The following is a 24,187-nucleotide window of genomic DNA, read 5'->3' as shown; positions in this document are numbered from 1 at the left end:
AACCTGATTCTCACCTCACTTCTTGTGCTTTTCTACTATCCATTAATGCCAATAAAGCATACTGCAATTTCTAAAAAAAACATTGAACTGAGAGAGAGACACAAAGACAGAGCTACAGTATTATGCAATTCTAAAAGGACAATCAAGGTACCCACTGATAAACATCACCGACATACCTTCGTATGCACCAACGTATGACGGACGTGACTTCCAGCCAATAGAACGCGCGTCTGGCAACAGGTTATCGGCTGAGTCCCCGGAATCGACCAATGGGAATAAAGCAAAGGCGGGGCTTCGCGGAGTGTCTCCGTTTTTGTTTTGCGTGAGGCGATACATGTTCGGTTGAGCTTTGAATGAGGGGCCATCATCCCGGCGGCTCGGAGGTGGAAAATACACTTTAAAGTGTCTCTGGATGCGTTTAAAATGAACAAGCAGGCTTTTCTGACAGACACCTGACCGACCGTTCAGCGAGATTTCACCTCCCTGTCGGGTAAGTGTGTTTTAAACGGCGGGAGGGAATTGATTTGTCAGCGACGGAACACACAACAGACCTGTTTATTTGTCTGTGGCACAAAGTAGCAAGCTTGCTAGCGGATTTTTTCGTACTCTTTTTTTTTTCTTGGAGGCGACGGGAGGAGGAGAGGAGAGGGACTATCAATCATTTTGAGACAAAAGAAACCCGAATATTTTCTACTGCGTCTCTATATCACGGCAAACGACACCAGGCGATGAAATGAAGTCGCTTTTTTGCGGCTTCTCAAAGTCTGCTGGCATCCGCTGGCTGTTGGTAGCGTTAGCTTATTCTTCAGACCGTTGTGTGTAGGTATGGAGAAAGAAGTCACCCAAAACACACACTTTCACAGAAATACCGTTGCTTGTTTTGCCCATTTGACCCCGGTAGCTGTGTCAGAAATCCCAACTGGCATGCTTTGTGGTCATATCAGCGCCTTTTTTGTGCTTCTGGTCGCTTAACTTGCATTCACACTTTGTGTTCACTTCGAAGGCGACAGCTTTTTGTTCCCAGGATCCCCCACAGCACAGGGTTTGTGTTGTTCCAGGACCCTCCTTTGTGCATCAACCTTCAGCAACAGGGCTAAAATATCACTAAATGTTTTTTTTTTTTTAAAATTTAGCTAAACATGACCCCTATCAGTAGGAGTATTTAACCAGCTTCCTCCAATGCTTGCATGTTTAGACAATAAGGGGACCAAAAAGTGTAGCTAATTATTTCCAGGAGTGGTCTGACTCCTTTAAAGCCATTCATACTGTACGTTTAGTAAGCAGTTCACGGGTTAAGCCGGTGAAATTAATTCTTAGAAGGAGCTTGGACTTTCAGAGTAGCGCTTGGAGTACAGTTATCCCTTCCTCCAGGGGCGGCTGAGTTCACAAATCTGCATCACAGAGTAGTTTTAGCTGTGTTTTTTCCTTTGAAAAAGTCCTATTGATTAGTGCATTAATCTAATAGCAAAGAAAGCAGTTTGTGTCTAGGTAAGAGTGGGTCCATGGGGAAAAAAGTATTTTTAAATTGCATTTAGTAATTGAATTAGAACGCTGTCTGTCTGAGAATGTGAGCCTCCATCAGTAGACTGGAAATGGGATCTTTGTGTTAAAATGATGGTATAATATCGGGTAAGGTTACGTTCACCTACAGAACTCCACATTTTACAATCTAGGTGAATGCGAAACTCTCAGGTGATGTCTGAAGCGTAGCGGCTGGTTGGAACGGGTCAGAGGATTTTCACCTAAACAGCGGAGTCAAACTCATTTTCGTTCAAAAGCCACATTCAGCCCAATTTGATCTCAAATCACCAGGAAAATCACAGCATAATAACATATAAATAACCACAAATCCACATGTTTCCTTTGTTTTAGTGCAAAAAAGTTCACATTTAAGGAATTATGTTTTTATGAAACATTATGAACAACCTGAAAAGAAAATGGAGTAAAAAAATTAGACAGAGAAAGGTACAAATCAACCAAAAAGTGGACAAACGAGACAAAAGCAGCACACAAAATGACAAAATAAATGATTCGCAAAACACAAAACGACAAATATAAGACAAAAAACACAAGTCAGACAAAAAAAGAAGCACAAAATGACAAAAACGAGAAACAAAACGACAAAAGACACAAAGAACAGGACAAAATATTACAAAAACGAGACACAAAACGACAAAAGACACCAAGAATGGGACAAAATATTACAAAAACGAGACACAAAACGACAAAAGACACCAAGAACGGGACAAAATATTACAAAAATGAGACACAAAACAACAAAAGCCAGAAACAAAATGACAATAAATGAGACAAAACAAAACAAAAAATAGACAAAAGTAAGAAAGCGACAAAAAATAGACAAACGACACAACTGAGACCAAAAAAGACACAAAATGATGAAAACGAGACAAAAAATAACAAAAGTGTGAAACAAAATGACAAAAACATGGGACAAACGACAAAAATCAGACAAAAACCTGCCAAAAACGAGACGAAACGACAAAAGAACAATGAACAATCTAGTATTTTACTTTCTGATCCAAACAACTTGTCATGATCTAGAAATGATTTTAAATGTATAGTTTTACTAATTTACAATCTGCAGTTAATGTCTTCTCTGTAATTTTTACACTTTGAGGGCCGGATTGGACCCTCTGGAGGACCACTTTTGGACCACGGGCTGTAGTTTAACAGCCCTGCCTTCAAGCGTAGCGGCTGGGTTGAATGGGTCAGTGGGTTTTAACCTATGAGGTCTTAAGACCCTGCTGAATAGGGTTTAACATCATCCTATGAAAGGGTGAACACTGGTTTTGGTGATAAGATTAGCAGAGAAATCAGCTGGGATTTACCACCTCAAACATGGGCTTCTCTGTTTACACGAAGTAGAAGACGCATTTTCTCTGATTAACCGTAACTAAAGCTGTCAGAAATTTAGACACAGCTGCAACTGATTAGCTTAAAATGTGATATTTATTCAGGTTATTTCACCAAAACGATGACATTATCAAGTGTAATTCATTATAGTGTAGGAACACATGCTGTTGATCATTTCTACATTGTTGCCCTCTGTCAGTAAGAACTTTTTTTTCTTTCCTGAACAAGTTGCAGTGGTTTTGTCAGGAGAAGAGCTTTATTTGGTTATTATGAACAAAAAGCAAAATATATAGACCAGAACAGCTTCCAGAGGGTCCAATCCGGCCTTCAAAGTGTAAAAATTACAGAGAAGACATTAAACTAGTAAAACTGTAAATTTAAAATAATTTCTAGGCCATAAGAAGTTGTTTTGATCATAAAGAAAAATACTGAATTGTTCTTTGTTCTTTTGTCGTTTTCGGTCTTTTCATATTTTGTCTTGTTTTCTGTGTATCTGTTCTCGTTTTTGTTGTCTTGTTTCTTATTTTTGTTGATTTGTGTTTCCTTTTTGTCTCGTTTGTCTTTTGGGTCTTATTTTTGTCATTTTGTGTTTCATTTTATTCGTTGTTTTTTGCCGCGTTTTTTTGTTTTGGGTCTTTTTTTTTGTCTCACTTGTGTTTGTCCATGATTTTTTTTTTGCACTTTTAGTCTCATTTTTGTAATGTTTTGTCTGATTTTTGTCGTTTTGATTATACAGTAAAATACCATATCATTTATTTCCAGATAATAAATGATAAAGTCAGGTTGTTAATGAATTTTTGTAAAAAGATAACTCCTTAAATGTGAACATTTTTGCACTAAAACAAAGGGAACATGTGGAGTTGTGGTTAATTTATAGGTTATTATCTCTGGTTTTACTGGTCCGGTCCACTGGAGATCAAACTGGGCTGAATGTGGAACCTGAACTAAGACGAGTTTGACTCCCCTGTTATTGACAGTCAGGTGTGAAACACAGATACCGAATATGAAATTAATTCGCCGAATGCTTCAGAGCGGAGTACAGGGTGTGTGGTGCTTTAATTGCCAGTCTGGTTGGTACATAAGGAGCTGTATATGGTGGGAGAGTTAACAGCGGGAGGCTATGATAGAAATGATAGTCATGGCTCTTGGCAGGAATCCTATATGTGTGGGCCTAATTGAAGTCATCGTTTCAGAAAAAAATGTTATGCGCTGAATTGTTCGTCACGTTTTGTATCTTCTTAACTGTCTGACTTTTCCTGCTCACGTGTCGGCATGTGCTCTCTCTCCTTTTGTTTCTCAGGTTTCTTTGGATGTGCTGCTCTCTGCTCCCTCCCAGCGCATCGTGCTTCTGATATTCCTCAGGACTCATTAAGACCAATGCCTTAGTTCTGATTAAACACCACCCAAAAGTGCAAACATAGATTGTGTTTATATCGGTTATTTCCAGCAGGAATTCAGACCCCGTATCGTCTCCCCGTTTTCATTTTAAAGTCGGATTAAGAGGGGGCATCAGGACACTCTTAAGTCCACAGAAACATACACAAGCCACCATGTCCTCCATCCTTCCCTTCACTCCCCCCGTTGTGAAACGCCTCCTGGGATGGAAGAAGACTCCGGCAGGGAGCGGAGGAGCAGGAGGAGGGATCGGAGGAGTCGGGGAGCAGAACGGGGGAGGGCAGGAGGAGAAATGGTGCGAAAAAGCTGTGAAAAGCCTGGTGAAGAAGCTGAAGAAGACGGGGCAGCTGGACGAGCTAGAGAAAGCCATCAGCACGCAGAACAGCAACACAAAGTGTGTCACCATACCTAGGTGAGACGAGGACGCACACAGATGCTGCATTTCTGTCTTTTTCTATCTTTCTGCTGCACGCACACAGCTTACACAACAGCTATGTGTGTCCTGGTATGTAGGTAAAACACACACAGCCAGCCCCTCTGGACATAGCACACACACACACACACACACACACACTAACACATGTACGCTTCAACAAACAGCAGGTTTATCAGGTAAGACAACCAAATGTACTTTGAGAACCTGGAATGAGCCACTTCACTGTGAGACAAATGATAAAAAATTATCTGAAGTAATCACATAGTCGATTCAGCGCAAACACTCTTTCAAACACACAAAAGACACCCGCAGTCCGCCTGCCCTGGTGTGCCACAATACCACTAATGCAGAGGACCACATGAGGTGCATGAGCACACATGAAAGTAAGAAAAAAGTTGTTAGGCCCCCACACGCTGGCCAAAAGGCAAGTTTTGCAACAACAAGGGGTCCACTTCCCTGTTCTGCTGTGCCATAGGTTAGCGAGGCAGCAGAAGTGAAACCTGATTGGAGGAAACAGATGTCTTACCAAACTCGTATTGTGTTTGACTTCATTAAAAACCCAGCTGTGTGCAGAGGTGATGGTTTGTGGTCTTATGAGTCAGTGTTTCATTTCAGCGCATATGAAGGCTTTGATTAAAATAAATGACAGGTTCTCTTTTTTATTTAAATAGCTTTATGTGATGCACTACTTATTTACATATTAAATGGTTTAAATGTTCTTTAGCATAATAAACACTTACTTTTTCAAGGAAAATGCCGAAAGGGACCGGTGCCAGAAACATGGCATTCTGTTTGTCCTGGACTCACACACCTTCCCACTTCACACACGCTGTTTTAAAAAGTGATGAATGCTGAAGAGGTTGTGCACTGTACTACACTGTAGCGTGCACAGAAGCCCGAGACAAAGCAGCAGATGAAATATTGAAATGAAATATTAACCAAACAGTGTGAGCATAATGCGATGTGGGATGCGTGAAGTTGTTATTGTGAAGAATATATCGCTTAAAAGAGTTCTTGCAAAGGAAAGAAGTCACGGTGAACAAGTTTCCTTCATTATATTTCTACATAATCCCTGAAAACGGCACATTAAATGTTTGTGTTTAACATTTCATAAGCATATAAATGCACACAGTTTTTGTAAAATTGCAGAGTTTCAGTCCAAACAGTTTCTGTCGTGTCTGAGCTTCAGCACGGTGCCATGTGTCGCATGATTACGTACACAAGTCGAGTCACCAGATCAGGTGAAACATTATCTTGACAAAGTGGCAAAGTCAGAGGAGCCCTTCAAGGAGCATGTGATTATCGTCAATCAATCCACTGAGGATCAGCAGAAAGAAGAGATAACCAGGCTGCTGTTTGAAGGCTTTATGACCTTCCCTTCTCACATATTCAATGCAGTGAGCTCTTTCTGTTCTCCCTGTCTTTCTCTTGGTTTCCTTTTAATTGCAAAGTCTGAATAATATAAATAGTTCCTGCAGTGAGGCTGACATTATGCTTCTATGTTGGCTACAAATCAGCACAGATGAGATTAAAAAAAAGGAAATCCAGATCTCATTTACGTCTGGCATTGCAGTGTGATTTAGGTAAATCCGGCGTGCGTCTTGGCTAAACAGTCTGGTATTGTACTGGGATTTACAGCATTGTATCGACCTCGTTTTCTTTGCTCACACTTGGTGACACCGGCGAGAAGCTGGTGAGGTGACGTTAGCAGATGTGGTGCTAAAGTGCTCTGTGTGTTTACTTTTCCTTCATCTTTCTGTGTCTAGTCGTATCAGATGATGATGATGTTGTTGGTGGGTGAATACTTTCTCAGTAATGCAGCAGACAGATGTAATCCAATCGCAGCCTTAATGGATGTTCAGTAGATGTGCACCTTCCACGGATCAGCCGCAATAACGCAATTTACTTTAATATTGAAGTTTTATAGAATTGAACCCGTGCCAAGTCAGGTCAGCTCGGTTCAGTGGAGTAGCTTGTACTACTCGTAGCTCCTGGCGTATGTGGGTGTTGTGTAAATACAGTAGAGAGCTGGCAGCGCTGGAGGTTACATGAAAGCTCAAATGACTAATTGAAGGTTAACATATGGAGGCTTCTAAAAGGAGACGTTGTGCGTCTTATGACATGTATGCGGTTAAATACTGCTGCACGGTTTATCTGAAACCAGCCTGATTGTTGAGGAAGTAGTAGGAGGTTAGATGTAGATAAGAAGACAGGAGAGCTTCTGTAAATGTAAGGCGTGCAGCTGAAAGGGAAGAAAAGGGATTAAGAGGGCAGGAGGAGAGCCATGTGAGGCTTGTGTGATGCCAGACCCCCCTCTCTGTTTCTTCACTCTGAGGAATGCAGGCGAGATAGTAGCTTCTGAAGTGGTTCTGATAAGGCTGTGGGGGTTCATGTGAGACGTTTACGGAAGTAAGGATGTTTGTGTTTTATGCATTTTAACTCCACGATGAGCCATGTCTGGACCAGTCAAATGTTTTAACATAATCATGTGAAGGCAGTTTAATCACAATAAAAACATTTTTTTGTTTTTTTAATGGGTCAGACAGGTGTGCTATCCCATGTTCATCATTTGGCTACAGTGAAATTAATGAGTTTAAATCAGGGGTGTCAGACGTGCATTTGTTATTTTCTAAAACTATGAATTTAAAATAATTTCTCGACCATGACAAGTTGTTTTGATCATTAAGTAAAACTCCAGATTGTTCTTTTGTCGTTTTGTCCCATGTTTTTGTCGTTTTGTGTGTCTTTTTTGTCTCGCTTGTTTTTTTGTCTGTTGGCGTTTCGCTTTATTCATTGTGTTTTGTATCGTTTGTCCACTTTTTTGGTCTTTTTCTTTCTCGCTTTCATCATTTTTGATCTCATTTGTGTAATTATTTCTCTTTTTTGTTTTTGTTTCGTGTCGTTTGTCTCATTTTTCATCATTTTATGTTTCGCTTTTGTTATTTTGTGTCTCATTTTTGTAATATGTTGTTTGTTTTTTGTCTGATGTTGTTTTGTCTCATGTTTTTGTCGTTTTGTGTTTCTTTTTTATCTCGCTTGTGCTTTTGTCGTCACTTTGTGTTTCGCTTTATTCATTGTTTTGTGTTGTTCTGTGTGTTTTTTTTTGTGTCGCTTGTTTTTCCGCTTTTTTGTTCTTTTTCTTTCTCACTTTTGTCATTTTTCATCTCATTTGTGTAATTCTTTGTCTCTTGTTTGTTTTGTTTTGTTTGTCTCATTTGTTTGTCATTTTGTGTCTTGCTTTTGTTTTTTGGTGTCTAATTTTTGTAATATTTTGCCTTTTTTTTTGTCTGGCTTTCGTTGCTTTGATCACTCTCTACTACTCTGTGACACCCCTGGTTTAAACTGATGTTTGTCCAAGTGAGTTTTTCGCTACCATAAGTATTCCAGGTTGATGTGTTGGCTAAAATCGTGGCGTGAGGGTGGGCTGTATTACCTTAAAGTCACACGGCAGGTCTCGGCAGAAAACGTTCCAGGCTTTTGATGCATCGCTCTCTTACCTCTGAACACAAGGAAATAAAGCTGATAAAGTGGAAGATAAACTGCTCTGTTTCTGGTGTTTTTGTGGGTGGAGGATGTCAGAGGGTTGTCAGGAGGACTGTGAGGTGATGGCAGGTGTTGGTCTTTGTAGATTCCTCTTTGAGTGGAGGAAGGACGCGACTGGCTATAGATAGTAGGTATGGGTGGATTTTTCTCCAGTGGCGATGGAAGTCTGAATGACCTCAGAAAGAGATAAAGATGTCATGTTTTTAAAAACGGTTTGCGTCAGCTTTGGGTGGTGTTTTTTGCAGATTAACTCTCAATTCTTGCTTTCATCCACAGTGATTTATAAGCAAGTAGATAAAGAGTCCAACACAGAAGGTTTTTGACAGACAGACACTGGAGTGATTCTACTCTTGACCTTTAAGTGAGAAAGGAAGAAGGCCAAACCTTATCTGCCTGGAGATTGTATACTTCAGGGCTTGTACAACTCTAAGAGCTTCTGATAAATGTCAGGATAGACAGTCTTGTACAGACAGGAATGGCAATTACTTTGTTCTGATCAGACAAAAGAATCTCCTCTCCTCTCCTCTCCTCTCCTCAACCAGTTAGCAACACTTGTGTGGTATCTGTTGTTTTTATTTTCCTGTTGTCGCGTCTTCATATATTGTTCCGTCTATTGAATTTCTTCACTTCCTCATTCACATATCATTGTTGTCGATGCATACATTTCCTCTGTGACTTCTCATGTCTTAGAAATGATGAGCAGGATTACGATTTGTTTCATATGTGTAGCCTGACCCTATGCATTGTAGGCTTTTATTTAACCCGAAAGCCAATAAATATGTAAGACAATTGGATGTGTGTTATTTTAATGCTTAGATAAAGCTGCCAAGTGCTGCATTTTCCAGAGCAACAATTAAGTTTTACTGCAAAATAATAGCGTAACTCAATTAGTTTAATAGTAACATTGACTTCTCTTTTCTTGGGATCTGTAAAATGTTTTATTTGGTTTCAGAGGATAAATTTGTCTTGCTATCATCTTGACTTTCATCTAAATGTTTTCACCACGGTTCTAGTCTTTCTGCACCGCATCACTATTTGTCTGATTTGGATTTGTTACACGGTCATCTGTCATCCAGTTTGTCTCTTAGTGGAGAGCTGAAGGAGGACCTTTTTATTATTTCCCTCCTTTGTGCCCTTAAGAGACCAACTGTACATATTTGTGATTTCATCCTACTAATTTGGAATGGAACACCTCATGTTTACCATCTGTTTGCTTTTATTTTTTTCTCCTTTTTCCACGTGTCTTGCGTGTATGTGTGTACTTGTGTATGCATGTTGTGTGATTGTGTGTCTGTAGCAATTGCTCAGACCTTTGGGGTCTCGGCTCAGGCCACACGATAGAGCAGTGGGACTCTGCAGGCATGTACGGATACCATGACCACAGCAGGTGAATACACTCGCATGAACACACAAACCGCTACACGTCTCTTCATCTCTGCAAAAGCTCCGTGTCAGGGTCAGACTCATTTTAGTTCAGGTTCAACATTCAGCCCAGTTTGGTCTCCAGTGGACCGGACCAGTAAAACCACAGCAGAATAACCTGTAAATAACCACAACTCTACATTTTCCCCTTTGTTTTAGTGCAAAAAAGTTCATATTTAATAAACCATCTTTTCACAAAACATTGTGAAAAACGTGGAATTTCTCAAGAAAAATCTGTTCAATTTCAACAACATTCAGTTTATCATTTCCACATTACAACTTCCAGATCAGAGTGTGTCCACAAAGGAACACAACATTTAGTGACTGAACCATGTAGGATTTTACTTTATGGTCAAAATGACAAAAAACAAGACAAAATACCTGAAAAATGAGACACAAAATGACAAAAATGATACACCAAAAAACAAAAACAAGACAAATGGCACAAAACAAAACAGCAGTTCGACAAATCTGACAAAAAAAGTTACAAAGCGACAAAAAAATGGACAGAGGACACAAATGAGACAAAAAAAATGACTATAACGAGATTAACAGCGCAAGCGAGACAAAACATACAAAATGACAAAAAAACACAGAACGACAAAAGCGAGAAACAAAATGACAGAAAAATAGACAAACTACGCAAGCAAGACAGAAAGCACAGAAATGATACACAAAACAATGAAAAAAGCAACTACACAAAATGACAAAAATGCGACAAAAAACCTAAGCAAGACAAAAACGAAACACAAAGCAACAAAAATCAGACGGAGACAAAAACAAGAAAAAATATTACAAAAATGGGACACAAATGATAAAAGAACAACGAGCAATCTAGTATTTTATTTCATGATCAAAACAACATGTCCTGGTCTTGAAAAAGTTATTGTAAATTTATAGTTTTACAAATTTATAATTTGCAGTTAACATCTTTTCCGTAATTTTTAGACTTTACAAAGTTGTCCCACGGGCCGGATAGGACCCCCTGCCAGGCCACTTTTAGCCCGCAGGCCGCATGTTTGACAACCCCCGTTCTACAGTAGGATCTAACGGCCACGCGATGCCGTAACGGCCACGCGATGCCGTAACGGCCACGCGATGCCGTAACGGCCACGCGATGCCGTAACGGCCACGCGATGCCGTAACGGCCACGCGATGCCGTAACGGCCACGTACGTGCATTCGAGGGCATCGGTGCACAGTGGTTTGTAATTCCACTTCAAATGACTTAGATAATGTCTGAAATGTAGTCGTTACTCGCTGGCATTACTGGAATTATACTTTATCTAATACAGGCAATAAGGAAATAATGGAGCTGTATTTTTGTGGATTAAGTAGCAGGAAGAGGAACAGTATGCTCACTGATTGTGTTATCACATTTAGTGGTAGTAATATCCAATAGCGATGATCATAAAGATTGTTTTTCATACAAGAGTAGTTAGTTACACGCTTGATTTACAAAAGAACAGAAACCTATAACGTACTGTTCTGTTGATGCAACGTAGAAGTGTAATTAGGTTAGCCATGCAGCGTTTTTTCCTCGTTTCTAATTGGATGCCGCCTTAACTCCCGCCATCAAACCAGGAACTCACAAAGCCCAGACACATTGACGGACTGCTCACACTCTCTCCTCTACTGTCAAGCCCAGATAACATAATTGAGCCATTAGCTGTCCTCTCTCCTAACTCTCTCAGGTCGCTGGACGGGCGTCTTCAGGTGTCTCACCGTAAAGGCCTGCCTCATGTCATCTACTGCCGCCTGTGGAGATGGCCTGACCTTCACAGCCACCACGAGCTGAGAGCTATCGACACCTGCCAGTATGCTTTCAACCTCAAGAAGGACGAAGTGTGTGTCAACCCCTACCACTACCAGAGAGTGGAGACACCTGGTAATGACCCCTCAGGACTACGTGTCTTTTTGTGAAATGGTGTTTGGTCTGAGCCTTCAAGGTGTCCTCCAACAAATCTGTGATCATAGCACGTAAAAATGTGAGGCGTTTTAGATCTTCAGTCTGTTTGTGCAGAGGAGACCAGTTTAAATTTGGTTTTATGCGTGGACTAGATGCAGAATGTTTCCCATTTTGATTTGTAGAACAGATCACATTTGCCTTTGTCAATGACACTCCTTTTCTCTCCAGTGCTGCCTCCGGTGTTGGTCCCACGCCACACAGAGATTCTGACAGAGCTTCCACCTCTAGACGATTTCACAAACTCTATCCCCGAGAACACCAACTTCCCTGCAGGAATAGACCCTCCTAATAACTATATACCAGGTCAGTATACAGCGCAGGAAGTCAGACTTGTCTTTGTCGTATTAAAAATGTTCGCTCACTTCTTACAGTAGCTGTTGAACAAACCAGCTTGTTTTTTTCTTTAAATGAAAAGCTGTAAAAGTAAGAACTGACCTCTCCGTGGTGATGAGTTTACTACCATACATCCTGTTACACATGCAGAATCGTTGTGTTGATTTACCAGAATACTCTACTACCTGAGTTCTGTCTTGTTAAATGCAGCAGTGACTTGATTGCAGTGTGTTTTCATGTGTGCTGTTGTAGACACTCCTCCGCCTGGCTACATGAGTGAAGACGGAGAAACCAGCGACCAGCAGATGAATCAAAGTATGGAATCAGGTAGATTAGAGGAGTGTTGTGCTTCGTGCAGGTGCCGAAAAATGAAATGCTAAAAGGGTCAGAAGATCACAGTTATGAGGGCTATTGAAGTTCAGAGACTGTGCCCATAAAAATCACAAGAACATCTCCCTAAGCCTGTCAAATATGTAAAATCAACTTAAAGTAAGCAATAAGAGGAGCCCATAAATTCATAAAGAAACCTAAATTCAAATGGAGTTTTGCTTTTATTTTTTCCATTGCATCCACTTCCTGGAGGGTGCGAGGTAGTGGGCGGAGCCACGACACAGTTATCATTTTCTTTGCCACCAATATGTAATGATATGCCTGTTTTTATCCATTACGTCTTCTGGAATAGACACACTTATATAGAACAATGGCTCAAGTGGCAAATCAACACTTAAAATGAATCTTATTTCTGCCTGACTCCCAAAATAGTTCAGGTCCCACTTTTGATGGCACAGTCATCCCCTCATTATGTTTTTGTCCTCTGAACATTAAACAGCACAGTTTACACAATCTGAGCATCTCTATACTAGATTCTGTTTGTGCTTTTTCCACCAGGTTCACCAGCAGAAATGTCACCAAGCACCTTGTCGCCTGTCAGCCACGGCCTCGGTAAAACTGCTTTATTTGCTTTTCTTTATCAGATGTCTTCAGTTTTACTGCAACTTAGTTTATACCTTTTAAAAGCTAAACAGCCTAATGTAGATAGTTTGATTTATTTTAGACTGTAGGTAGTTCTAACAGTGTCAGATTGAAAATGATTTCCTCCCTCAGACCTCCAGCCGGTCACCTACAGTGAACCAGCGTTCTGGTGCTCTATAGCTTACTACGAGCTGAACCAGCGGGTTGGAGAGACCTTCCACGCCTCACAACCCTCTCTGACCGTCGACGGCTTCACCGACCCCTCCAACTCTGAGCGCTTCTGTTTAGGGCTCCTCAGCAACGTCAACAGAAACGCAACTGTTGAAATGACAAGGAGACATATAGGTGAAGGCACACACACCCCTACACACACATAAAAGTGCAGTGGTTTATCGGTTGTCAGGCATACTGAGAGTTCAAAGAAGTTTCACTGCAGGTGTTGCAGCTCTTCTACTCTGCAGGACCGTTTTTTTAGATTTGTTACAGAGGGGAACCTTGTAAAGCTGCTCTGAGAGGTAAAGTTCATAACAGAAACAGGCATCAGGAGTCAAACTCGTCTTAGTTCAGGGGCCACACTCAGCCCAGTTTGATCTCAAGTGATCCGGACCAGTAAAACCACAGCATAATAATCAATAACCACAACTCCACATTTTTACTTTGTTTCAGTGCAAAAATGTTCACATTTAAGGAGTTGTCTTTTTACAAAACATTATAAACAACCTGAAATTTCTGAAGAAAAATGAATTCAGTTTCATCAACATTCAGCCTCAGTTTATCGTTTACACATTACAACTTCCAGATCAGAGTTTCTACAAAGAAAGAGAGCATTTAGTCACAACTATCTGGAACTGAATGAGATAGTATTTTACTTTATGATCAAAGAAAAAGACAAAATCAACAAAAACAAGACAAAATGACAAAAAAAACATACAAACGACACAAGCGAGCCAAAAAGGAAACACAAAATGACAAAAGCGAAAAACAAAATGAAAAAACATGAGACAAATGACAAAAGTCAGACCAAAAGCATCAGAAACGAGACAAAATATTACAAAAATGAGACACAAAATGACAAAAGAACAATCTAGTATTTTACTTTATGATCCAAACAACTTGTCATGGTCTAGAAATGATTTTAAATTTATAGTTTTACTAATTTACAACCTGCAGTTAATGTCTTCTCTGTAATTTTTACACTTTGAGGACCTGATGGACCCTCTGGAGGACCACTTTTGGCCTCATGTTGGACACCTCTGACATAAGAGCTATTTAGAAACAACTGTTGCAGAAATACTGTTGGATAGCATGAATTGTTGCTTGTACCTTTGCATATATTACCTATAGCTCCTCTTCATTTGTTGTGTGTTTATTTCCCTGTCTTCCGTTGTGCAGGTCGTGGTGTCAGGTTGTATTACATCGGAGGGGAGGTGTTCGCAGAGTGCCTCAGTGACAGTGCCATTTTTGTCCAGAGTCCCAACTGCAACCAGCGATACGGCTGGCACCCGGCTACAGTCTGCAAAATCCCACCAGGTTTATACACGTGTAGCTCTCCTGTCTGCTTCACTAACAAGATAAAGTGCTGAGTTTCTGTATTTTCAAATGTGGACTGAGCGCTGACTGAAACTTTAAGGCGGTATGAGCAATAACCAGCACCCTGCTGGTACATGCCTATACAATGAAAATAGTCCAGACTGACGTGTGAAGCATGACTTTTTTCACCTGATATCGATGAAATGAAGCTTGAAGAAAGGCACTAAGAGCCTCCACAGTGTGACAGTTTTTCTCAGACACTCACCCACACACTGACTCATCTGTACCCATGTAACTTTGAACATTTCATTCCCGGCCAAACGAGCAGTGTGAACAGTATCATTACCGAGGCACAGAAACGCAACACGAGGATCCTGTAGACGTTCAGGGGTCGGACTTGTCAGGCTTATGGAGAATAATCGCCAACATGCGATACACCCACACCGGGTGCTTTTAAATGATGCTCACAGAAACGGAAAAGTGAAGTCACCAGCTTTAGGAAACACACTCAGTGCTGAAGTAGTTCAGAGTTAGCTTTGGTTTTATTTTGTAAAAAATGTTGGAATTAGTTGCTGTTGGATGAAGGACACACTTTATTTAGTGGGGATGACTGAGATGCATCAACCTCACACCTGTCTTTTTCTTCTTTTTTAAGGTTGTAATCTGAAGATTTTCAACAACCAGGAGTTTGCGGCTCTGCTGGCCCAGTCGGTCAATCAGGGATTTGAGGCGGTGTACCAGCTGACCAGGATGTGCACCATCAGGATGAGCTTCGTTAAGGGCTGGGGAGCAGAGTACAGGTGTGTTCCACTCCTCAGCACATCGTTTGCTGTCATCCGTAACAAACGGGGAGATGTGTGAAATCCACTGGTGTGTCCTCATGAATCAGGCTGGAAGCTTGGTGACACGACGCCTGCTTGTTTTAATAGAATGGATACGAAGGGGTCAGCTCCACTGTCGTTGCTTCTCATCTGGCAAACGGGGTGACCTGAAATTACACGGTGCGAAACGGCCAATCTGATCCTGCTGCCTCCTGTTTGCAGAGCTAAGCCGGCGCTGCCTGATGGTTTGCAGTCGGCCAACACCGTTTCATTTCCTCTGCCTTCATGTCGTTGTTGTTCAGTAAAGACTGGTTGACTTTGTTCCACATGTGTGTGTGTGGTGATGCTGATGTGACTTCTGATTCTGTGGCCGTCCTTTTTTGTGGTTTGGTGCTGATCAAGTCAAAGGTTCTTGAAGCGATTTGTTGCTTCGGACAAAAGAGTAAATATTCTTCTGGCTGCCCCTGGCTGGATTTAAAGACACTTTTTGAAATTTTCATATTTATGTTTGAGAGGTGCTGTTCGCCCGTGTTAGAAATCAGAAAGATTTCTATTTTTTTTTTTCTGATTGGCCGGATTTAAAGCTGACTGTCATACAGAGGGAGGAAATGTGATATTGGTTAAATATGAGAATCCGGAGGAGGTAGGAAGTCATTTGTGACAGTTCAGTGTTTAATCCTCGGTTCACAGCCTGATGTGTCTTTAGGTCGGAGTGAAACTTTGTAGAATAACAGCAGACTCGCTGTGAAAATGGTCAAACCCTTTAAACTTACAAAGTTCTCCCTGCGGTAATCTGTGTTGGTTTTCTACTAAAGTGATCCAAATATAAATCAACCCTCATATCCTGACAGGGTCCCGGCAGGTTCAGATGGTGGTAATTGTTAATGAATCCAGATGTTTCTGACAACAAACGGTAATAGGTTTGTTTAAGCTTGTGCCCTCGTATGCACTGCATGTCTGTCCTCTGTTTCTAAATTCACCCTTTTGTTGTAAAATGTCAGATTACAGAGCGTTTGTTTGTGTCTGTCCGCCTCTGAGGCCATCCGACCATCCATCCAGCAAACATCTGCTCTGCTCATGGCTCTGCTTTGTGCTGTGCTCTCCCAGAAGCCAGGCCGTGGTGTTTGTGGGGGTGTTTTTGGCTTGGGTTAAGCCGCTGTGTATCCTGGTTAACAGTCAGTATCGCTGCTGTCTGAGCCCGCTGAACCACAGATGTTTGATCTGCTGCTGGTCAAACATCCATTCACTGTGTATTTATTTGTTCGTAATCTCTTAAAAAAACAGCACTGCTCAAACATAATTTAACCAGGGATTTCTGTTGATTAATTCATGCTAATATAGTATAAGAACAATCCTGTCATTATGTAGAAATTCTAATAGCAGCAGTGTCAAACTCATTAGTTCAGGTTCCACATTCAGTCCAGTTTGATCTCCAGTGGACCGGACCAGTAAAACCACAGCAGCATAACCTAAAAATATCCACAACTCCAAATTTTAATCACAAGTATCTGGAACTGAACAACATAGTATTTTATTTTATGATCAAAATGACAGTCAGACAAAAAAAGATAAAATAAAATCAAGACAAAATATTCCAAAAACCAGACACAAAACGACAAAAACTACAACAAAAAGACAAAATATGAGACACATGGCACGAAACAAAACAGAAAGAGACAAAAAATTAGACAAAAATTACAAAGTGACGAAAAATGGACAAACAACATAAGCGAGGCAAAAAAACACAAAACGACAAACACAATGCACAAAATGACTAAAATGAGACAAAAAATGACAGAAGCGAGAAAACGATGACAAAAAAATTAGACAAACGACACGAAACAAAACAGAAAAGAGACTAAAAATTCGACAAAAAAGTGACAAAAAATGGACAAACGACAAAAATGAGAGAAAATATATGCAAATGACAAACAAGATAAAAAAATGGCAAAAACAACACAAAACAGCAAGAAAAGCAAAAATAAGACAACACAAATGAGACAAAAGTAAAACAAAACAAAAACTTGAGACAAATTAAAGAAGTAGACAAGAAACCAACTTAAACAAGACAAAATATAAAAATGAGACACAAAACAACAATGAGCAATCTAGTATTTTACTTTATGATCTAAACTACTTGTCATGGTGGGCGGCTGTGGCTCAGGTGGTAGAGCGGGTCGTCCAATGATCAAAGGGTCGGCGGTTCGATTCCCGCTCTGACCTAGTCGTGTGCTGTTGTGTCCTTTACCCGCCTTGCCTCTAGTGCTGCTCTCACTCTGGTGTATGAATGTTGGTGGTGGTCAGAGGGGCCGTAGGCGTGGATTGGCAGCCATGCTTCCATCAGTCTGCCCCAGGGCAGCTGTGGCTACAAATGCAGTTTACCACCACCAGAGTGAGAATGTGTGAATGAATGAATGGATGTGAGTGCCCAGAAAAGCGCCGTATAAATCTAATCCATTATGGTCCAGAAATGATTTTAAATGTACAGTTTTACTAATTTACAATCTGCAGTTTATGTGTTCTCTGTAATTTTTACACTTTGAGGGCCGGATTGGACCCTCTGGAGGACCACTTTTGGCCCACGGGCCTCATGTTGGACCCTCTGGAGGACCACTTTTGGCCCACGGGCCTCATGTTGGACCCTCTGGAGGACCACTTTTGGCCCACGGGCCTCATGTTGGACAGCCCTGCCTTCAAGCATAGCGTCTGGGTTGAATGGGTCAGTGGGTTTTCACCTACGAGGTCTTCAGACCTGGCTGAACGAGGTTTAACATCACATGGTTGTCTTATGAAAGGGTGAACACTGGTTTTGGTGATAAGATTAGCAGTGGAATCAACTGGGGTTTACCACCTCAAACATGGGCTTCTCTGTTTACACTGCTTGGATGGGACTGTAAACTCTCATGTAGTGTTCAGGTTATTTAAAAAAGGTTTTCACCTACGAGGTCTTCAGACCGGGCTGAACGAGGTTTAACATCACATGGTTGTCTTATGAAAGGGTGAACACTGGTTTTGGTGATATTTTACTTTATGAGCAAAATATCTTGTAAAAGTCAGGAAGTGATTTTTAAATTTATAGTTTTACAAATTGACAGTTTGCAGTTAACGTCTTCGCTGTCATTTTTACACTTCACAAAGTCACCCTCCACGTTAGACTGGACCCTCTGGCAGACTGGTTTTGGGCCGCATGTTGGACACCCCTGCTAATAGGGCTGTGATTGATCATGTATGACATGGTAAAACACTTCCAGCTCTCCTCACCTTTATGCTTTCTCCTTCCAGACGTCAGACGGTCACCAGCACCCCCTGCTGGATCGAGCTGCATCTCAATGGCCCCCTCCAGTGGTTGGACAAGGTGTTGACCCAGATGGGTTCCCCCTCAGTGCGCTGCTCCAGCATGTCCTAAACAGGGTCCTGGTGGGGCCCGTTTACAAAGAGTCCAGCTGACATTTGAGTGTTTGAACAGTAAAGGAGAGCACCATGCAGTCTTAAATGATGTACAAACAACAAATAGGAAGAACTGTTCCACCGTGGACCTGGAGGACGAGAGCATGACATCTGCAGTGGACATCAGTGGAATGTTAGCGGTGACGTGGCGGCGGACCCTTTGGTTCTGTTGGATCAAGGAGAGTGACGGTGTGTCCGATGGAGAAACCCAAAGCAGGACGGAGCTTTTCTGTCCTCCCACAGAGCCAGCAGCAGCAGTTCTGGGGCTCCAGCATGTGACCTTCTCTGTCCAGCCCCTCGTCCATCCTGCCTCCTCACTACCTACCTACCACAGCACAACTCTGGTTCAGTCAGTATTTATGTTTGCACCAGGCTGACCAACAGCAGTACTGCCACTCCAGGCTCATGTTCAACCAAAGTCAACTTCACGCCTGGACACGATTTAGTTTTTTCTTTCCTGGTTTTGGTGACCAAACATCCGTTGTTTTTTTATTTCTCTACCAGTCACTTCTGTGTTATGACGGACTTAAACGGTCTCTAAGAACAAAACAGTGTCTTTACTGTAAACACACACACTCTTTTCCAGTCCACACACCAACTAGCTTTGTTTTGGCAAATAATCTTCTCTGCGTCCTAAATGCCAGTTGGTCCATTTCAGTCATGGCTGCGACTAAGAACTGTATGTTTTATACTTCTGTGAGGAGTTTTCTTCTTAATGTGTGATCAATGACTACCTAGCACAGATAATTGGAATCAGTAAGTTGAGGAATTCTCAGAGCAAGAGCATCCGACCTGTGGCCCCAATGGAACCTTATTAAAGCTGGGGGGGGGGTTTGGGACGAGGTTAGAAGCAGTCCAGTCTGAAGCCCACTCACTCTGCTTCCCCTCTGCATGCTCTTGCTCTCTTCCCCACATTCTACTTGTTATATTTTTATAATCACACATGCTTGTTTATGAGGAGGAGCTCTGTGAAGGACTTGTGGATATGAAAGATGAAGACTAAATGCGACGTTGCCTACTTCTGTCTAACAGATGAAGCGGTAAACTCCAATCATAGTGTAGAAAATGCACAGGCCTCTCCAGATACTTGGACTGATGCAGTTTTTACCAATTAAAGGGGAACTTTGGTTTTTTTCAACCTGAGGTCTGTTTCCATGTCATTTCATACATGTGAGTGATGGAGAAATGAATTTTCCACATAGCTCCAGTATTTAGCCAGGCAGGCAGCTTAGCAGCTCAGCTAGCAGCTCAGCTAGCAAAAAGTATGGGGCAAGAGGCCCCCCCGCGTCAAAGTCCGCCCTAACGTGCTTTTTTCCCCACACTGACCGGCTCAGATAGTCTCAATGAGTGTCCCACAACATACTAGAGATGAGAAGTGAACGAAAACCTCCACATTACCTGGCGATCGCTCTTTGTTGTGGTCTGTATCCAAATTTCAGGATGCTAGAAAGCAAATCTTGTTCCGAAATCGCGCGATAGCTCGCGCCAAAACACCGGTGGGGGAAACAGCTGTTTGCCTCAGGTGAAGAGAGACGAGTGGAGCGATTTTGTGTCGGATTACAGAACAGTTAGTTTTTTCTAAACCTGCTAAAACTAATGGGTCGTCAGTGCACATTTCCGAGTTGTGGCAACAGAATGGTGCGCTACACTTCGCGCAGCTTTCACAGACTACCGTACTCGGAGAAGGAAACGCTAAAGTTGTGGCTAAACGTTTTACAAATGGACCCTGAAACTCCAGTTGATGCACTTCGACGTAAAAACTTCGGTAATCCGACACAAAATCGCTCCACTCGTCTCTCTCCACCTGAGGCAAACAGCTGTTTCCCCCGCTGGTGTTTTGGCGCGAGCTATCGCGCGATTTCGGAACAAGATTTGGATACAGACCACAACAAAGAGCGATCGCCAGGTAATGTGGAGGTTTTCGTTCACTTCTCATCTCTAGTATGTTGTGGGACACTCATTGAGACTATCTGAGCCGGTCAGTGTGGGAAAAAAAGCACGTTAGGGCGGACTTTGACGCGGGGGGGGAAGTTGCCCCATACTTTTCGCTAGCTGAGCTGCTAGCTGAGCTGCTAGCTGAGCTGCTAGCTAAGCTGCCTGCCTGGCTAAATACTGGAGCTATGTCGAAAATTCATTTCTCCATCACTCACATGTATGAAATGACATGGAAACAGACCTCAGGTTGAAAAAAAACGAAGTTCTCCTTTAATGAGGCTTTATTGATAGGAAAAGTCTCCCGATGTGGGACTTTAATTTATAGAAATGACTTCTATACTTTACTTGCACTCCCTCAAATTACGCACCCTTAAGAAAATTGCCTTTGATGTAAAATAAAAGATGAAAGATATGCTGTAGTTTGTACAGATAGAAAGTGTTGAAGAGCCCAGTAGAATCTGAGATGATTACAGAAGAAACGCCCCTATTTTAGAATACTCCCTGTAAAGATTTCGGTCTTTAAATTGGCTTATTAAAGAGTGTCTGAAGCATTTGATTGATTTAAAAGCCAGCTGGTACCTCTATTGGTATTTCAGATGAAGATATCTAAGCTTTAAGTATTAAACAAGCTAGTTAATGCTCCACAATTATTTTTCTTTACACATTCTTTTAGCTACGTTTTTGTATTTTTTATATATGAATATATTTAAAACCTTCAAAGCTTTCTTCCTTTTTATTACAATCCAATGTTTTTTTTTAGAATATACCCTGTGTTTGAAATGATCACAGCTTGATGATTTGTGACGTGTATGTAGCATAGGATAGAACATTTTCACACAGTTTTACCACTGAAAGCAGTTTTTTTTTTTTCATGATTGTGTGCTCGGTGAATGAAAAGCTCTCCTTATTCCTTCAAAACAGAATTCGGTGAGGGGATTTTATCAGCTGTTATATATAAAAAAAAAGGTAGTTTCTTACCTTATTGGAACCTTTTTTTGTCAGCTCTGGGGGTTTGACCAAAGATTGATTGAAGGTATTGGATTTATTGGCTTGACTGTAGTATTTAAAATGTTGGTTCAAGATGAATATTTCACAGGTGCACACCGTAAGAACATGAAGGTGTTTAAATGACTGACTTTTTGCGTATTAGTTCTAGCAGCCGGGTGATGCAGTATTATGCTCGGCACCGCAGCAGCCGGTGTTCATTCAGATATCTGTAGTTGAAAGGTGAACTTGTTGAATTCGGACTTACTTTACCGACCCAGGACATTCCAGTTTCAGAACTTGCACACGGTTAATTTTGTGTTTACATGCACTCGGTTATCCCTCTGTACTGTATTCCTCACCACCTGCCAGCGTTTCACACACGATGTTCCCGTGAAAAGTGAAAGATTTTAAGCGGGACATGTAAATATACGTTAACGGGACGAGGTTCGGATTCGCCTCGGCGTCACATTCCAGTTTCACTTTGTTCAAACCGACAGCGGTCCTCGGCGTGCACATGAACACGTTTTCTACTTCATTATTCTCTCCTGACTGATGTGGGGGGGGGTTGTACATTTACCAATTAGCTGTAGAACACCAAAATGAAAGGTTGATGAAGTTTGTCACATGAGGGCTGAGACATGAAGTCCAGAAATGCTGTTGTTTTAATCATAAAGTCAGCCTCCTGCAGAGACTTGTAGAGAGCACAGGTTTGGTGGATTTTAGAGGCTCTCGATAAAACGCCGTCCTGCAGGAGAGCCGGTCTTTATGTTGGTTTGACCCAAGGAAATCATGAACTTTTTAAGGAAAAGTGTTTCCTTCATTCACTTGTAAGCAGACTGAAAGCAGCCACATGCAGTGATGTTTGTGTCTAGATATGTTCTCTGTCTGTTCACCTGTCTTGTATTTTTGCTGTCTTTTTTTTTTTTTTCATTTAACAGGGAAAATGTAAACTGGATCGTTGTTTTCACTGAAGCAGAACTGTAGTGTTTCCTGTTTGTTCTATGCAGAGACATGAATCACTTCCCTTTATCAAACATACATCGTGTCTTTTCTGATGGCTGCTCACGCCGTCTTGTGCATTTTGCCAGGATCCAGCAAAAGCCTTCGGTCTACTTTTTAATCTCTTCCTTTCTCCCTCTTGCTACCCAACATTTCACCCTAAAACCTGCCAGATCTTCTCCCCTTCTGAAGGAAACCAGACGAGGTTTCAACGCTTTGTGAAGGTCCACATTCCTCTGCAGATCACGGGTTGTGTTTTTCTTATCGTGATGACCGTTGTCTCCCCAGATGAGCCTCCTTCTGGTGGCTTTGTGAAGACAGTAAAGTTCCTACATGTCACTAGTGATGTTCTGTAGTTGTACTTTTTATTTGACCATCCATGCTGTTCCTCCATTAGACGACCGTCTGTTAGGGTTTCTGTCTTCTTCAAACGCTGATGATCTTCATAGGCTTTCCAGCTATCCTACATATACGACTTCTTACAGTGTACACTAATAAAGCTGTTTTAATTCAACACCGAGTCTTTGTCTGTGTGACTGAATCTGAAGTAAATTTAAGCCTTTGTCGTGTAAAGTGGTACATCGAGTGTCCTCATTAGATAGAACAGAGGGGGTCCAACATGAGGTCCGTGGGCCAAAAGCGGTCCTCCAGAGGGTCCAATCCGGCCCTCAAAGTGTAAAAATTACAGAGAAGACATTAACTGCAGATTGTAAATTAGACGAGCCCCCAGTAGAGGGCAGAACCACGCCCATGCATGATACTCTATCAATTTTGATCATCCTACGTATCTCCCTTCCTACTTGATCTGCTGACCTCTAACTCCACAGCTGAGCAGGGGACCTTAGACTGATCTTCAGTGCCAAGTTTGATTATCCTGACTTCAGCACTTGCAGAGATGTCTGCCCAGTTCCACCTCATGATTCTCATTTGCTCTGACATGCACTGTGAGCTGTAAGGTCTTATATAGACAGGTGTGTGCCTTTCCTAATCAAGTCCAGTTTAATTAAACACAACTGGACTCCAATAAAGAAGCAGAACCATCTCGAGGATCAGAAGAAATGGACAGCATGTGAGTTAAACATGAATGTCGCTGCAAAGGGTCTGAATACTTCTGACCATGTGATATTTCAGTTTTTCTTTTTTAATAAATTTGCAGAAATTTCTACATTTCTGTTTTTTTTTCTGTCAAGATGGGGTGCTGAGTGTGCATTAATGAGAAATAAAATGAACTTTTTTGATTTTGGCAAATGGCTGCAATGACACAGAGAGTGAAAAGTTTCAAGGGGTCTGAATACTTTCCGTACCCACTGTACATTCATACTTACCCAGCCAGCCAGCCACATACCGAAGCAAATGCAGTAACCCTGTTGATGTACGTCAGGCGTGGTTAATTACATATAAATAAAAAATCCAACGTTTTATGCTTAAAAAAATTATCAGAATGCAATTTGATGCCCAAAATGTTCCTCAAAGGAAACCTTGATCTGTTGCTGAACTCCACGCAGGTTTGACAGCGACAGACAGA

At 41.5% G+C, this 24,187-nt stretch overlaps 1 protein-coding gene across 3 annotated transcripts; it reads left to right on the top strand.

The window, feature by feature from the left end:
• The first annotated feature begins 333 nt into the window (after nt 1-333).
• smad2 (SMAD family member 2) lies at nt 334-23,176 on the top strand. Of its 3 annotated transcripts, none has more exons than XM_022192636.2 (11): nt 334-490; nt 4,175-4,681; nt 9,546-9,635; nt 11,364-11,557; nt 11,807-11,941; nt 12,224-12,286; nt 12,860-12,913; nt 13,076-13,288; nt 14,336-14,473; nt 15,129-15,273; nt 18,577-23,176. In XM_022192636.2, the coding sequence occupies exons 2-11, from the start codon at nt 4,425-4,427 to the stop codon at nt 18,698-18,700; spliced, it is 1,413 nt and encodes a 470-aa protein (XP_022048328.1). In that variant the 5' UTR covers nt 334-490; nt 4,175-4,424; the 3' UTR covers nt 18,701-23,176. The 3 variants fall into 3 exon arrangements, with proteins under 3 accessions (XP_022048328.1, XP_022048327.1, XP_022048329.1); XM_022192635.2 differs by having other exon boundaries at nt 12,224-12,298; XM_022192637.2 differs by lacking the exon at nt 9,546-9,635 and having other exon boundaries at nt 12,224-12,298.
• The last annotated feature ends 1,011 nt before the right edge of the window (nt 23,177-24,187 follow it).

This window comes from Acanthochromis polyacanthus, chromosome 18, assembly GCF_021347895.1.
Source record: "Acanthochromis polyacanthus isolate Apoly-LR-REF ecotype Palm Island chromosome 18, KAUST_Apoly_ChrSc, whole genome shotgun sequence".
NCBI classification, from domain to species: domain Eukaryota; kingdom Metazoa; phylum Chordata; class Actinopteri; family Pomacentridae; genus Acanthochromis; species Acanthochromis polyacanthus.
Note: the sequence above shows the minus strand (reverse complement) of the source record. Positions and strands in the feature narration are given on the sequence as shown.

Excerpts from the sequence above, each read along its gene's own strand:
- smad2 (XM_022192635.2), top strand. The coding sequence starts at position 4,425 with ATGTCCTCCATCCTTCCCTTCACTCCCCCCGTTGTGAAACGCCTCCTG. Across the intron at positions 4,682-9,545 it reads AAGTGTGTCACCATACCTAG|CAATTGCTCAGACCTTTGGG; the intron begins GTGAGACGAGGA and ends GTGTGTCTGTAG. Across the intron at positions 15,274-18,576 it reads GGCTGGGGAGCAGAGTACAG|ACGTCAGACGGTCACCAGCA; the intron begins GTGTGTTCCACT and ends TTCTCCTTCCAG.